Genomic DNA, 16,728 nt, shown 5'->3' with positions numbered 1-16,728 from the left:
GAGGTTGAAGACATGAGTCCTAGCACTCTAAGAAACAAGAATGCAGAATATACAGGTTGGGAAAAACTGTGCGTGGAGTGTCAGAGCCCTCCTTTGAACATTTGAGTTTTCTGACTAAGTTAATGGAGAATTTGATAACCCAATCAGCCAGGGTGTCATCCTTCAACCCCCTAATACAAAAAGTCTGAGACACCCAATGGTGCCAGGTTAAGCACCATGCCCTTTAGAGGGCTATCTCAGGACAATAGGGAAAAGAAGTAGGTAGAGAAGCTTTGCATAGTGGCACAAATATATTATTTCTACACTAGAGAAGCTAAGACATGAGGATCACAAGATTCAGGGAAGCCTGGGCTAAACAGTGAGTTCAGAGTCACTGTGGATATACAGGGTGAGAACTTTTCCCCAACAATAAGAAGAAAAAAATGAAATGAATAAGGCAATTTTAAATGCCAGCTATGATTAGACAATTTGTTGCAAAGAAGAGGACAGTAATAAGGTTTCCCAGATGAGGCAGTAACACAAGGGATCCCAAGGGAATGAACAAATAAACACACCAACGGCAAACTGTCTTTTCAAAGCAAACCAACAGGGTCATAGCCCAACTTTTATTAATAGAAATTCATAACATTCGAAAGCTCCACTCTACTTACTCATTTTCTTTTAACTATAGAAATCAATTCTCTTAACTAACACATTCTATAAAACTTAGTATGCCATATTATTGAACATATCAAGCTGCTTCTTTCCTCTTACTGAGCACTCTCGTGAGAGGATTTTACACTTGCAGTTTCTTTATTTCTGTTGATGCGCTTGTTGACTTTTCTCAGTGTCCTTTCAAGGTGCTTAATGAAGTCATGGGTTCTGAACCTGAAAATAAAGACAGGTCATTATAAGTTAGGATATATCAGGGAAAATGAGGCATGGGAAACAGCATTCAAGAATTCAGAGACAAATTTTGTATCAATGGAAAGCACTTAAGTAATATTTGCCTTACGTTCTCTCATATCTGTAACTTTCACTTAAAAAAACAAGAGAATTGATATACAGGATTCTTTTTTATTTTTATTTTATTTTATTTTCAGTTGTGGGGCCTGAACTCTGGGCCTGGGCGCTGTCCCTCAGCTCTTCAGCTCAAGACTAGTGCTCCACCACTTGAGCCACAGCGCCACTTCTGGCTTTTTTCTTTTTGCTTATGTGGTGCTGAGGAATCAAACCCAGGGCCTCATGCATGCAAGGCAAGCGCTCTACCACTGAGCCACCTACCCAGCCCCTGATACACAGGATTCTATGTGAGTACATACAGTGAAACCAAAAGAGGATACTCTTCAGAAAGAAACACAAAACCACAATGCCTTCGTGCCTCTTCATATTAACATAAAAATTACACCCCTCCCCCTCCACATGAACACCAAGGTATGGAAACAAGAGACCTCTCTTGTTTTTCTTTTAATTTTTTATATTTTTATTTTGTGATGAGTTTGTCTTCTTTTCCTTATGTATGGTATATTCAAGTGTATATTTTTCAGGAGAGTTGCGTGGAAGGTACAGAACTTGAGGGGAAAAGGGTGAAAAAGTTCAGTAGTGGAACTCACTGGACACTGGTGAAAGCAAACTATATAACTTGTGGATAGAGATGGGAGAGAGGGACTGGGAGAGAGTAAATGAAGAGAAAACACTGTACAAAAGAAAATGTACTCATTACCTGACTCATGAAATTGTAATCCCTCTGTACATGACCTCTATAATAACAATAAAGTAAATTAATTTTAAAAACATAAGAGAATTGCATTTCTCTGTTCCTCTGACCTTGCCTGATTGCTCAGCTGATTAGCATACTCCAAGATCGAACAAGCAAACAATTATTTTTAAAAGACACTCGACACTCATTTTTTTTGGGGGGGGTCCGGTCGTGGGGCCTGAACTCTGGGCCTGGGCACTGTCCCTCAGCTCTTCAGCTCAAGGCTAGTGCTCTACCACTTGAGCCACAGCACCACTTCCATATTTTTCTGCTTATGTGGTGCTGAGGAATCGAACCCAGGGCCTCAGGCATGCAAGGCAAGCACTCTACCACTGAGCCAACATTGGGTACAAAATGTATTGGCTATGAAAAATACTATCCTAAGAATAGACACCTGTTTTGAAAAGAGTGTGGGACTAAATTCCTCTTTTGTCTGGACAAAAGGCATAGACATCAATGTTTCATGTTTAGAGGATAATCTCATCTATAACAGTGACTCAATTTTAACAGAAAAGATTTTTTTATCTTTGAACTTAATTGATAAAACTATGTCACAGGGATGAGAGAATGTGCTAGGTGTCAGAACAAAGGGGGGCACTTTTTCTAAGGTGAATTTGAGGCCAAATCATAACCTAGTTTTGCACCATAAATACTTATGTTAAAATATTCATTGTATCTGTTATGCGATGTGACTGTACCCATGTCTAAGTCATGTACAATCTATTTTTCCTTAGCTTTCCTTTACTAATAAATTTTCTTGGTCTATAACTCCATGTGTCTTCACATTCTATTTTTTTAACAACTTTGTACCCAGGTGCTAAAATGAAGCCTCTTATCTTTTGGAAACTACTATCCTGAAACATGAAGCATCACTGATCAAGAAACAAACAAAAGACCATCAGAGATCCTATAACTTGGGAGGCACTGTGGAAAATGGGAAGGGAGCTCATCACTCACTTAAAAATAGTGTGTCCACAAAATAAGTCACACAGCAAAGACGTTGGTCAACTGAAGATCAGTATCCCACTCTGCTCACACTGTAGTGAGACTGAGTGGGAGAAGAAAACAGAGGCTCATATTATAACCACATAAATTCAGTGTAGTTAGCCACAAGTATGAATGAGGGATACTTATGAAAAAGGCTAGAGCTAGGGGGCTGGGAAGGTGGCTCAGTGGTAGAGCGCTTGCCTTGCATGCATGAGGCCCTGGGTTCGATTCCTTAGCACCACATAAGCAAAAAGAAAAAAGCCGGAAGTGGCGCTGTGGCTCAAGTGGTAGAGCGCTAGCCTTGAGCTGAAGGGCTGAGGGACAGCACCCAAACCCAGAGTTCAGGCCCCACGACCGGACCCCTAAAAAAAAAAAAAGAAAGAAAAAGGCTAGAGCTGGGGCTGATTTCCACCTTTCACTTCAGGTATTATGTGGATCAAGTTGCTAAAACAAGATGGTCAGGCCTATTGCAACTAACCTTCTTAACTCCTTGAGGACATATTCAACAACTTCTTTCCTAAGTTCCAGTGGTCCTTGAAATTCATCAAGCAATTGGACAATTCTTTTATATCCTGAAAATAAAATAGTCCTTCAGTGTTTCTCCCAAGAGAGGGAATTAAAAAACACAAATCCTGATTACTGAAAGCCTCTTTCAGTAATTATGGGCATACAGTTACTGTGTGTGTGTGTGTGTGTGTGTGTGTGTGTGTGTGTGTGTGTGTGTACATGACTGGATGTGCTTGCCAATGTGTGTGTGTGTGTGTGTGTGTGTGTGTGTGTGTACATGACTGGATGTGCTTGCCAATGTGTCTGCAAGCCTGAGCATGTGTGTGATGGTGTGACTTAAATGCTTCAGATAATGCCCAATTAGTAATTTGCAATCTCTTGTTAACAAGAACCAAGCGAGATGAGAATAAAAAAGAAAAAAATTGTCTAGTTTTTACTTTATCATAGTAAAGAGAAACCATAATAAATTGTTTGAACAAGGCAATTCTGGCACTGAAGACCTCTTTCAAGGTTTTTGAAGCTATCTTTACATCATAAAATGACACAGATGCTCCAAGTGTTTATCAGTAGCCATCACACCCTCACACATACATACCTTGTCCCAACTTTTGAATTTCATTCTTGAGCTCACGTCTCAGATCATCATTTTCCTCAGAGCCTGCTGATAAGGAATCAGGCACCACAAATGGTGCATGCATTGCTTCAGCTTTGTGGTCACCTGTAGAGAGATCACTGCTAATATCTCTTCCTTAAATAGAATCACCATTGGGATTGGCAAAAAGCTCTCCCCTACTGATATCACTCAAATCCTCAGACAAACAATGCAGTAGAGTACGAGAAGTGCTGTTTCTGTTACAGTACAAGAATTCATGTAACATATTTTGACAAAGAGGCTTCAGAGAGGCCCTGATCTCTCTACAACGTGTGTTTATTGGCATTATGGGTGGCAGTAGCATCTATAATCCAAGTTGAGAGGCTGAGCTATGAGGCTGAAGGTCTTGTCAACCCACATGGACATCATACGCTCTTAAGCTAAAGTGATTTATTTCAGAGCAAGAGACTTATCCACAGGGAAATCTTGACAAGTTTCTCTCCACACATAGAGTACAAAAAAGCCCTCCTGACCTCTGGTACCATACCTATACACAGAAACCAAGGTGAACAGGACAAACAGGAGTAAACTTTTCCCAGAAACGTTTCATTCGTGGGTACTTGTCTCCTCAAAACAATTTACATAAGGCACAAATCTGGGGTTAGAGGCATGTCTCAGGTGACAGATCAAATAGCCACTGAGCAAAAGCATCAGAACAGATGCTAAATTCGAGTCCTTGTCTCAAGAGAAAAGAAAGGAAGAAAAGCTCAAATCTCACATAATATCCATGTGCCTAGTATGTGCACTCCATTACTAAAAATCCCATGGTGTAGATTGTTCTGCTTCTACTTCCATTCTCTGTCAAAGTGTAGTGCCTTTACTAAGTCTGACACCTCTATGTCATTTATACATGTTCTGCTGTTCCTGGGACAAGGACTAAAGCCGAGATCAGGAATGAACAAGACAAGAAATTGCTCCTCATTTATATCTAGCTTAACTGTCATGGAGTGGGGGACAAGTCAGTAAAAGTGCAAAGTGAAGGACAGCACACGTATAGCTGGACTCATGTTGGTGAAGAGGCAAGAAGAGATAGAAAAGGGGGTAGTAGAATGCTATCCACAGATGTCAGGGAGTGAAAGAGCCTGTTGGAGGTGTTTTCTAAGCAGATTGTATGTAAAGAAGAGAGAGTGAGAGAGAGATGGCCTGAGCCAGTGCAGAGGGAGAGTGACAGGATTTGGTGAGGCCCAGGACAGCAGCCACAATGGGCAGAACAAGGGATCAGAGTGAAAGTCAGCACTTCAGTATTTTCCAGAAGCCATGCTCCAAACATACACTTACCTTCTCCCAAGATGTCAATTTCCTTACTGACCTCACGATCAGTCTCAGTAACGATTACCTCAGGGTCTGCTGGCTTCACACTGGACACCACAGTTGATGAAGGCATTGCTTTGACTTTGCTATCACCTGTGGAGGGGTCATTGTTCATTATCTCTTTCTCCAACTATGTTACCACCAGGATTGACAAGCAGGCCTGCCCCCACTGACATAAAGGGAGTTTTCAGACACAAAATCCAGTTGAGTAGGTGAAGTGGCACTGGTTGTTCCACTCTGATGGACATAAACTTTGATGAACATAATAGCATTCACGTAGCCCTTTACTTCTACACAAAGTGTGTTTGTTCATTGGTATCCTGCCTAATAGGAACACCTGACATCCACATTGCAGGCTGCATTGCAAGGCTTCATCCCCCCCAACAAGCACATGACTGCTCCTTACAAGCTAAGGTGGTTTGTTTCAGAACAAGGGGGATTTCCACAGGGAAATCTCATGCTTGACAAATTTTTCCCCAGAAACAGAGCACAATAAAAGTTCCTCATGTCCGCTTGTCCCATGCATGTATGTAGAAACCTAGGTAAGCAAGAGAAATGGGAAGTGAACTTTCCCAGAAACATCTCATATATGACTGTCTCCCTGACGCAATTTACATACAGAAAAGCTCATTCCTCAGCAAAAGTAAAGAAATGTACATATTATCCAATTTGGAAGAAATAATTTCATTGTCAGAGTTCGTAGAGTTCATAAGCTTTATAGACCATGATAATGACAATTCTCCTTGTGAAGGTTAAAATGTGTTTGTGACTTTAGCTAGGTATCACTATCCCACAATACTGTGAAATTTATGTAATCACTTAATCTCAATAAAGAAATAAAAAATAAAAGCTCATTGACAGGACCTACTGAAAGGTATGAAGCAGATCATAAGAGGGAGACCAAGATGGCCTGAGTAAATGAAGAGGAGTATGACAGGATTTGGTGAGGCCTAGGAAGCAAACAGGGAACACTGTGAAATTCACAGACAAAGAGAGAGAGATGGATATGTCCAGGATAAAATGTAGACAGAAGCCTGTGGGCCATAGTATGCACTCAGGTAGTGTACAGAGTACTTAGAAGCATGGAGAACTGTTTTTTGGCATGGTCTGATGTGGCATGATCTAATTACTTCCTTATTTCTTCATAGTGGCAACAGGATGGGAGAGTGCAGTCAGGATAGGGATAGGAAGAGGAAGCATATTGATCAGGAAAGAATTATAAAAACTGACTGGAGATACATAATGCCATATTGGGCTAGAAATTGAGAAAAAATATGAATTGGAAATTGTTGCAATTGGGTTGGAGGGGAACAGAAAGGAAAAGGCAGAAAAACATGAAAACATGCATTCAATAATATGGGGAAGAGATAAGGAAAATGGAAGTCCTAGAGCACATACAGAAGAAGGAATGCACAACTGAGACCGACATTGCTGAAAATTGAATGTCAACATCTATTCAGAGTGTGGTCCCTGTCCACAGAAATTGTGCGGGAGGTATGAGTCACGAGGCAGGATCCACTATGTAACACCAAGCAGGAGAGCTGATGTTAAGGGAAGGTGAGGTATGAGCAAGGAGACTACACAGACATCCTGTGTGAAAGCTGCCCCTGTCCCACCTGCAAAGAAGCTTTTTATGCTTGCAGTTACCCTCAACTCTTCTAATCATTTCAGATTGGTTTCCATCCCTTGCACACTTGCAGGTGCCTTCCCACCCCCCAAAAACATAATTACCTGCCACTTTTCTCTTGGATAAGTCCTCAAGATGGGATTCTTTCTCCTCAGTTGCTTTCTTCTTGAATGTAAGGCCTTTAGTGTATCTCTTCTTAGGTGGTGGTGAAGGATCCAAGGTGTCTTCAACTGGGTTCATTTTTCTTTTAGATCTTTCAGAATTCTCAGCTGCCTTATCAGCCATTCTTTCCTGGAAAATAGTGATGAAAATATAACAAAATTCACCCAGTATAGAACTGCAAACAGAACTAAAAGTTTCCAGGGCAAGAAGGTGAATATAAAGTTTTCCCCTTGTAGCTGCCTGTTTTAAATCATTTAACAAAGAGTGAACAAATGCAGCGATGATACTCACTCCACGCTGTTGAAAATGAACTACACAACTTGTGGGTGGAGATGTAAGGGAAAAACTGGGAGAGAAAGAGAAAAGGGGTCAAACTGTAAAAAAAAAGTAACAGAAAAGAAATGATAGGAGGAACAAAGGGTGAAGAAATGCAGGAGTGGTACTCATTAGCTACTTTGTTGAAAATTTGTGTGTGGGAATGGGAGGGAAAGACTGGGAGACAGCGTGGTAAGCGGTGACACTACAAAGAAATGCATTCATTACCTGATTTATGTAACTTTAACCCCTCTGTATATCTCCTTTACAATCATATAAAAACTTAAAATATTTTTGAAACAAAAAAGAAAGAATATAAACACAAAAACTGTTGCAGAAAAGGGCAAGAAGACGCCTCTGTAAGAGCTTGCAGATGATTGGTCTAAAAAATGTGGCAATTATATGCTTACTCAGCTATAAAGGAGTAAGTTTTGGTGTTGTTCAGAAAATGTATGGAAGTGGAAATTCTCAGGTTAAGTGAAATAAGTCAGTTTCAGAAACCAAATACTGAATGTCTTCTCCCCACCCCTATGCAGAATTGAGAGGAAATAAAAGGATATGTAATAAAGTAAAGTAATTTGGGATGTAGAGGCCAAAGTAGCAAGGGAAGAAGGGTATAAATATGTGCAAATGTCATCATTCTTTTTAAAATTGGGTTACTGATTAACTTGTATTTATGCTTTAAAATGGTCAGCATTTTGGATGAAAGCCAAATGGGTCAAGCTTGTACAGAAAAGCTTGAAAGAAAATGTTTTTGTTTCCCAGGGCAATGGCTTAAACTCAGTGCCTTCTCCTTGATTCCCTTGATTGGTCAGCTTGGGCCCTATCACCTAAGAGATCTAGCCCTTCTTTATTCTGTTTGTTTTAGAGACGTACTGTCTAAGAGTTTTATAGCTGGGTTGGTTTTTAAAGTAAAGCTTTTAGATCATGGCCCCTTGAGTAGTAAGGATTATAGACATCAGTCCCAGCCACAAAACCGACTAAAAAATTTTAAAACCACTATGAAGAAGATGAAAGTTAACAAATGAAATAACTTAAGCCATGGCTCTCAAATCTGAAAAAAAAAAAGTCAAAGACGCACGATACCTATTCAAAAGAGTGTTGGGCATCCTGAAAGTAGTAAAGGAGGGCCAAAGAAATGTTAAAATATATTGGTTTAAAAAACACAAATAAAACTTTTAATTTTTTAAACCTAAAGATTCTGGGAAGATGCACTACTCAAATGATTGTCAATCAATTCAGTCAGCAAATGATATTGACAAGTTTCTGGACTTCAGGTGAGTAATCATAAACAACCTACATTTCTATAGAGGAATGACAGATCTCTAGAAAATAAAGCCTAAATTACCACTGAAAATAAAGCACAAACGTTGAAACACTCCTAAGTGAATGGAGTGAGAGCTGAGCTACAACTTTGCATAAAAGGCATAAATCATCACTTAGAGAAACAGAAGCCCTGGTGAAAAAGGAGGAGGAATACTGTTTTCCTATGAGTCAAAAGAATCATTTGAGTCAGCCCTCCAGGCCACCCCAGAATGCTTTTAGCAATCTGGTTTGCAATCCCACGGTGTTAAACTTGTTTGGACGTTGACAACCTGAAAATCTAAATTATCAAAGTTAAAGGGCTTAGGAAAGCCAAGCAGTCCTTAATTTTAAAAAAGACTTTATACCACCAGATATTGATTGAATGTGTAAGGAAAAGAAATGTAAATCATATGGCACTGGAGCCAGGACAGGTGACTACAACAGAACAGAGATCCTGGAAACAAATGCAGAAATATCAAATAGCTAAATTTATGACCTCCAGGCTAGAAAATCACTGAGGGAAGGATGGTCCTTTACACTACTGCACATACCAGGAAAAATGCTAACATATTTGGGAGGCGATTTTTTTGAAGAGAATAAAATCCCCAAGAATCAAGTGTGTCCTCTTTAAACTGTGAATTTCTATCAAATTTGTGGTCTCTCTTAAGATAGTATGAAAGCAAAACAAAACATAGAAGCTCTACAGAATTCTCTACTTTTTATAGGTGTAAATATAGAAATGAAATCTAGAATGCAGGTGAATCTACCAACTTTTCTTTTGTGTGTGTGTGTCTGTCATGGGACTTTTACTCTGGGCCTGGGCGCTGTCCTTCAGCTCTTCAGGTCAAAGCTAGCGCTCTACCACTTGAACCACAGTGCCACTTCCAGTTTTCTGAGTGGCTTATTAGAGATGAGTCTCACGGACTTTCCTGCCTGGCTGGCTTTGAACCTTGATCCTCAGATCTCATCCTTCTGAGTAGCTAGGATTACAGGTGTGAGCCACCAGCACCCAGCTAACCAGCCATTTTTATTTGATGGTACTGAAGTTTGGATTCAGGGTCTGGCACTTGCTAGTCAGGTGCTCTAATGCTAAGCCAAGTCACCAGTCCTTTGTTAGCTTCAGTTATTTTTCAGATGGAGTCTAGGTTTTAGCTCAGGGCTGGGCTCTCACTGCCATGAGTCTATCTAGGACTCCCTCCTAACTTACTGGGTCACATCCAATTTATTTGCTCATATGAAGTCTCCCTAATATTTCATCCCAGCCGGTCTGGAACTGCAACCTTTCAGATCTCTGCCTCCTGAGTAGGCGGCTTTAGGGTCATGTACAATCATACCCTACTCAATTTGTGTATTATAAATGGCAACAAAATTGATGCAAATAGCATTTTTTATTTTTTAATTGAAAATGTGATGAGCTGGGGCATTAGTTACATAGGTAAAACAGTAAGTACACTTGGGTTTCTTATCACCATTACCCCATCCTTCTTTATCTCCCACTTACCTCTCCCTACCCTCTCCTCCCCCCCCCCCGCCCCCGCCAAGTTGTAATGTTCATATCCCACAGTGTCAAGTGAGTATCAATGTTGCTGTGGTTTATCTGTTGTTCTGCTGTTTCTGATTTCCTTTTTTTTCACATATTGCATAATCAATTATGCAAAACACAAGGCACAAAAAGCTAAGAGAAATGAAGAAAGAAAAAAAACAATAGAGAAAAAAGTACAAACTATATACAGGGTCTAATGAGAGCCTTGTTTCCATAAATTGGAGTTCATGTTAATATGCTTCATTTGATATAGTCCCTTGCACTAAGCAGTTGGGTTCTTGAGATCCCTTTAAGAATATCTTCTACATATTCTAGTTCTTACAAAAGAGGGAGATCATTCGACCTGCTTTTCTTTGGGTCTGGCTTACTTACTTCACTTAATACAATTTTTCTAAGTCTTTCCATTTCCTTATGAATGGAGCAATGTTATTCTTTCTGATAGAAGCATAGAATTCCATTGTGTTTATGTACAACATTTTCTGGATCCATTCATCTACCAAGGGGCATTTTGGTTGGTTCCATATCTTGGCTATGATAAATAATGCTGTGATAAACATGGTCATACTGGTGGGTTTAGTGTGGTTTTGTTTGTGGACATAGGATTGCTGGGTAATAGGGGAACTCTATGTGTAGTTTTTTTGAGGAACCTTCTTCACACTGCTTTCCAGAGGTGTTGAACAAGTTTGCACTCACACCAACAGTGTAGTGGTGTTCCCCTTTAGTCACATCCCCACCAGCATCTGTTGTTAGATTTCTTGATTATGGCCATTCTAAATAGTGTAAGGTGGAATCTCAATGTTGCTTTGATTTGCATTTCTCTAATAGCCAGAGATGTTGAGCAATTTTTCATGTGTCTCTTGGCTATTCGTATTTCCTTTTTAATAGGTAGTGTTTCTTTGGGGGTTTGTTTTGGGGGAATTTAATTTCTTGAGCTGTTGGTATATTTTAGATATGAGACCCTTGTCTGTTGTATGTGGTGGAGATCTACCAGTCTGTGGGGTTTCAATATATTTTGCTAGCCATGTCCTTTGCTGTGCAGAAGCTCTGCAGTTTTATGTAATACATTTATCCAGCCTTTCCTTGATTTGTTGTGTTTCTGGATCTTTATTAAGAAAGTTTCAACCTGTGCCAAGGAGTCCTAGTGTTTCTATTTCTTCTTGTAATATTTTCAAGGTATCTGCTTATACCTCGAGGTCTTTGATCCATTGGAAGTTGATTCTGGTGCAAGTATGCAATTGTATTTTAAAAGCTAATTCTTTCCCACTAGTTCAGGCCTGAAATCCCAGATTATGAATAGGCACAGAGCAGAAGAATGGAGCCAGCTGGGATAAAAAGCCAGACTACATTTTTTATTTATTATAAATATGATGTAAAGAGGCCAGACTACATCCTAATCAATAATCACGAAGGAATTCACAATCCACTTACCAAAAGACATAAATGAAAGGATCTCATTATTCCTCACTGGACCCTAGGAAAATGTTTAAACCCATCTGAACAAGTACTAAGAGATATACATCAGAAAAATTGTCCTAGATGTGGTTCAAATTCTAGAGTACCCACATGGTCAGCTCCAGACTTTGAATTTCACTTCACCTTCTATCATAAAAAAAAAAACTGGGAAAATAGCCAAAAGATCATCAGTTTCAAGAGACATCACAGAATTGCAAGTGCAGGCATAACAGGAGTGATGGGTGACTACACAATACTTGCTTGCAAGATAGGGGTGCCACTCCTACAATAGATGAGTAGATCAAAAAATGTGGTACCTATACACAATGAAAGTATGCACAGCCATTAGAAAGAACATGTTATTTTCAGGGACATGTTAACTATCATGTTAAGTGACGTAAGCCAAGCCCATGTACATGATTTTCCTCATATGTGGAAGCTGTATCTAAAAAACATCAGGACATAATAAATTATACAGGTCTCTACACCTTCATACATAGTGAGCCAAAGGAGGATATTAGGGGAGGAACAGAAAGGTGCAATGTCTATGTGTCCCTGATCATATAAAACATTATTTACTGAAATGAACTGAAAGAAATGGAAATGAAGTTTTCTCTTTGTTATTGTTTTTCTTTTCTTTTTGTTTTGTTTGCTCATTTGGCTGTCTTTGGGAGGGTAAGATTAGCACAGAAATGGAAGGACAAAAAAATGAAGCAATGCAGCAGTGGTGTTCATAGACACTGTTGGAAATGAACTATACAATTTATGGGTGAAGATAGGAAGGAAAAATTGGGAGAGAGTGAAGGGGTGACATTGTCTAAAAAGGAATCTACTCATTACCTGACAAGTAATTTTAACCTCTCAGTATGGCACCTTTATAACAACTTTTTTTAAAGCTTTTGAAAAAGTACTAGCAGATATACATCAGAGAAATTGTCCCGTATGTGCTTCAAATCCTAGAGTATCCACATGGTTAACTCCAGACTCTGAATTCCATTTCACCTTCTATCAAAAAAGAAAAAAAAATATGTAAAATAGCCAAAAGATCGACAGAGACATCAGAGAACTGCAAGTTCAGGGACAGTGGCCAGGCAGTACCTGCTTACAAGTCAGGAGTGATGCTGGAAGTTCTCCATGTGATTCAAAATGGGTACCCAGCTCTATTGCAGAAATGCTGGAGAAAACCTGACCGGTGCAAAACAGGAAGTCTCCACTTTAGAGTCAATGCGAGACCATGCCCCAACCAAACCACCTGTGACAACTCCTTCCCCTCTTCCCACCCAAGCAGCAGTGCTTCATTCAGCAAAATTTTTCTACTAAGGTCTAGACACAACCTTGAAATTCAGTTCCCGGCTGATACGGCTTTGGTAGAAGACCTTAATGGTTCTCCTCTATGTGGCTGCCCTTCTAAAAAAGCAGTTGTCCAAACCCTAGCAAACCAAAGAAGCATTGTCAAAATTCACGATGATCAAGGTGAAGACAGCAAGGTTAGTGCCTAAGACATCCTTCTAGTGCCAAAATGTAATGGTGGAGGAGCCACGCCCACTTTCCAGGCATTGCTGGATACCAGAAACCACGTGACGGAAGCTAGGGGGCCTGAGGAGCCGCCAATATGGAGGAAGAGTCCCAACGGTGGGGAATACTTACAGAACTGTGTCTTGCCTCCCTCCCCGTGTGTCTTTTTTTTTTTTTTACAAAACTGTGTCTTGCCTCCCCCCCATGCTCTGAAACCTCAAAGAAGGCGTCCCCTCACAAACCAGAGCATCACTCCTGAAAGCCATAAGAGAACTGAGCCCAGCCCCCGACCACAGCCCCTCAGCCCCCACGACACAAACAAAACCCAGGGCGCATGGGAAAGCCTTCTCCTCCTGTGGAGGGAACATCTAAATATTGCCAATACATAACTGTCACAAATACCGATACAAGTAGGACCCCTGAGTAGGAATATTTGAAACAGACACACCATAGGGATAGTGGAGACCCCCTCCCCCCCCAGGGAGCAGCTTCTGCCACCCTTAACCTCCCCAAGGCTTAAATACTGACCTGAAGTTTGGAGCCCACGAACACTTCCAAAACGGTTGGGCAGCACACACCGCACTTCGAAAATGGCGGGATAATGGGGAACTGCGCATCCGGTGAGACTTTCTAGGACTGTCTCCAGGGTACACGTGGGACTGCACGTGTGCCCTCTATGGGTCTGGGGTGGAATTGCAGGGCAGGTGCCTCTCCTGGAGCTCTTTAATACATAACTGAGAATGGAGGGGTCATGGAACCTAAGCTCTAGCCAGTAGCATCTACCGGCCTTAGTCAACCTGGAAGAAGCTAAGGCTATGCAGTGAGATTAGTGACTAGCATGACAGTTGTCCCAGCTCAAAGACCCAGGTAGTCTGGCTCAAGCCACTCACTTTGCCTGGCACTCCATCCAGGAGTTTTCTATTGTGACAAGTCAGGTCTAAATCCATGTTATAGCTAAATGATAGGGCTCTTGCCTATCATGGGCAAAACCCTCTGTGACACCCACAGCCATATTATAGGGTGGGACTTTTTAAAGGAACCAGAGATCCTTTCTTTTAAACTCAGCAAGACAAAGGAGGGTAAATGAGTTGGGGAAAAGACCATTATGCATGCTATATTACCCGAAAGGTACACTGATGATCTTAGTGGATGTCAAAACCATGTGATAGCCAGGTGCCAGTGGTTCACACCTATAAGCCTAGATATTCAGGAAGCTGAGATCTGAGGATCACAGTTTGAAGCCAGCCCAGACAGGAACATCTGTGAGACTCTTATATCCAATAAACTACTCACAAAAAGCCAGAAGGGGTCAAAGGGTAGAGTGCTAGCCTTGAGCCCAGGACCTGAGTTCAATCCCCAGGACTGGAAAAAAGTTATAAACTTCAGCAAAAAATATTCGCTGGAAAAGCTTTCACAGCATTGCGTAGGTAATTTTCGGAACAAATCCTACAGTTTGTTTCATTCCCTACGGGGAAATAATAGCCACACTCCCTGAAAAATCAAACAAAATGAGCCTCCTGTAGCCTCAGCTTCTATTCAAGCCTGTACAGTAGGATTTCCTGGCTGATAGTTGCCAGCAGGATGGAAGCGTTTGTGGCCAGTTGATCCATGGAACAGCAATTGCAAAGGTGTTTTAGGGTCTTGTAATACTTGACAAATGGTGATGGTTTGGGGTAGAATTCTGAGAAGAGCTCTAACCAGGGTAACCCTTCCAGTAATTGGTAGGATGTCCATGGTTAACCTGTCCTAGGGTGAAGTTACTACATTCAAGATTACATCAAAACAGAGCACACAGGTAAGATAGGGAAAAATCTTTAGGCTTCAAAGCTTCCAGCTCTTCCTGTATGATCCTAATTTTATTGAATGAACACTCTTGAGGCTATTGCTACCACAGTGTCAATTTTGAACAGGTGTTTTTTTTCATGTATTTATTTTCTAACATATAAGCCTGGGGTTTTCTAGATTACCCTGCTGCCCACAAATGTCCGGATCCAAGCAATCCTCCTGTTGTGCTGTTTTAAACTACAAATGTTGTGATAATTTGTTATAGCAATAAAAGGAAGGGGGATAATGATTACACTATGTTAACCAAAGCCAGGAGAACTGCTTTCAATTATAGGAAAGCCCAATATTGGATTTAAAAAAACACCTTCAGAGGCAGCTTAAATCTATTCTGAATCATAATGTGGACTTGCATTTACAAATAATCTGAGCAAGCTAGAGGTGCAAAGGTAACACTAGTAATGAGCAAAGGTGTTTTGCAATTAAATGATCTTCAGACTTCCCAAAGGAAACTTTTGTAGCAGAGCAAAGTGGCATGATAGGAAGTAAAAAAAAAATTCTGTCCATCAAGAGTGTTGTGTGTCACAACTGTTCTTCAGAAGCAAAGCTAAACACAAACTGAGGAAGTTCATCACCAGTGAAAATTTCTGTTTAAAAAAAAATTTTAAAGTCCTCCAAGTTGAGCTTTGAATCCAACCCAGTATAGTGCACCTAATATGTGCCCAAGCCTGTGTCCTTGATCTAGAAGTGAGTTACACCATTGATTTCTCCGCCTTTAATGTGTCTGGTATGGGTCATACTACTATCCTTCATAGGCATGCGTCTAGCACAGGTGCTCTTATGAGTCTTTTCATCCACAAGAGTCAAATGAGCTACTTCCCTAAGTAAATCACTTTCTGTGTCTCTGTCTTTATGTATCCTATGTAGGACCTGTCTCTGGAGACAAGTAAAATAGAATCTGCTTTCCAAGCCCAGTAGGATGTATATTTCTTTTTCTTTTTTTTTCTTTTTTTATTGTGAAAATACTGTACAGAGGGGTTACAATTACATGGGCAAGATAATGAGTACATTTCTTATCAAGCATTGTAGCCTCCTCCTTTTGTTTCCCCTTCCCATCCTATCCTCCCCTCCCCCCCAGCCCTCCTCCCCCCCCACCAAAGTTGTAAAGTTCGTTTTCGACATATGACTTGTACGTCTCATTGTTGCAATGGGTCCACATGTATCCCTATTTAAACGATTTGTTTTTTCCCTTCCCCTCCACAAATTATAACAACATCAAATACAGTGAAAGCAGGGGTTATACTGTGGGGGAGGGACATACAAAGCAACAAAGAAATAATCTTATGTGTTAGAAACAATCGCATGAAAGAAAAAAACATTTGAATACATATCTTAGGGTTCATTTACCTAACATCAACTTATCTGACCTTTTCTGCTTGTCTCAGATATATACTGGTTATTGCAAATAAGGGAAACCATAGGACCTATGTTTCTTTGGGCCTGGCTTACTTCACTTAATAAAAAAATATGGAACGTTTCACGAATTTGCATGTCATCCTTGCACAGGGGCCATGCTAATCTTCTCTGTATCGTTCCAGTTTTAGTATATGTGTTGCCGAAGCGAACACTGATGTATATTTCTATACAATTAAAGAATGTGGGTTGCTTACCTGTTCCAGTACAGCATAGAATAAAAAAGAAAAAGAAAGTAAAAGCTAAAATGGAAAAAGGAAAAGATATGAAAGTGTAAAGTGAAGAAAATAAAGGAAACAGAAAAAAGAAAACAGTAACAATAGAACAGAAGTCAAGAGATGACAAAAGAATGAGGGAGA

General features: G+C 40.4%; 1 protein-coding gene and 1 non-coding gene across 2 annotated transcripts; both read right to left on the bottom strand.

The window, feature by feature from the left end:
- Window positions 1-632: 632 nt before the first annotated feature.
- LOC138839338 (uncharacterized) lies at window positions 633-13,678 on the bottom strand. The gene is made up of 6 exons (XM_070038909.1): window positions 13,643-13,678; window positions 6,927-7,113; window positions 5,163-5,288; window positions 3,828-3,950; window positions 3,204-3,297; window positions 633-867 (listed from the first exon to the last, which is right to left on the bottom strand). Exons 2-6 carry the CDS (start codon window positions 7,105-7,107, stop codon window positions 750-752), a joined length of 642 nt encoding a protein of 213 aa, XP_069895010.1. The 5' UTR covers window positions 7,108-7,113; window positions 13,643-13,678; the 3' UTR covers window positions 633-749.
- Window positions 13,679-16,417: 2,739 nt separating this feature from the next.
- Window positions 16,418-16,524, bottom strand: LOC138840617 (U6 spliceosomal RNA). The gene has a single exon (XR_011376169.1). It is a non-coding gene; the product is annotated as a U6 spliceosomal RNA (small nuclear RNA).
- Between the last annotated feature and the right edge of the window lie 204 nt (window positions 16,525-16,728).

The sequence above is a fragment of the Dipodomys merriami genome, unplaced genomic scaffold (assembly GCF_024711535.1).
Source record: "Dipodomys merriami isolate MVZ:Mamm:240054 unplaced genomic scaffold, mDipMer1.0.p SCAF_3, whole genome shotgun sequence".
Classification (NCBI taxonomy): domain Eukaryota; kingdom Metazoa; phylum Chordata; class Mammalia; order Rodentia; family Heteromyidae; genus Dipodomys; species Dipodomys merriami.
The sequence above is the reverse complement of the archived record's forward strand: the minus strand, read 5'-3'. Positions and strand labels throughout refer to the sequence as shown.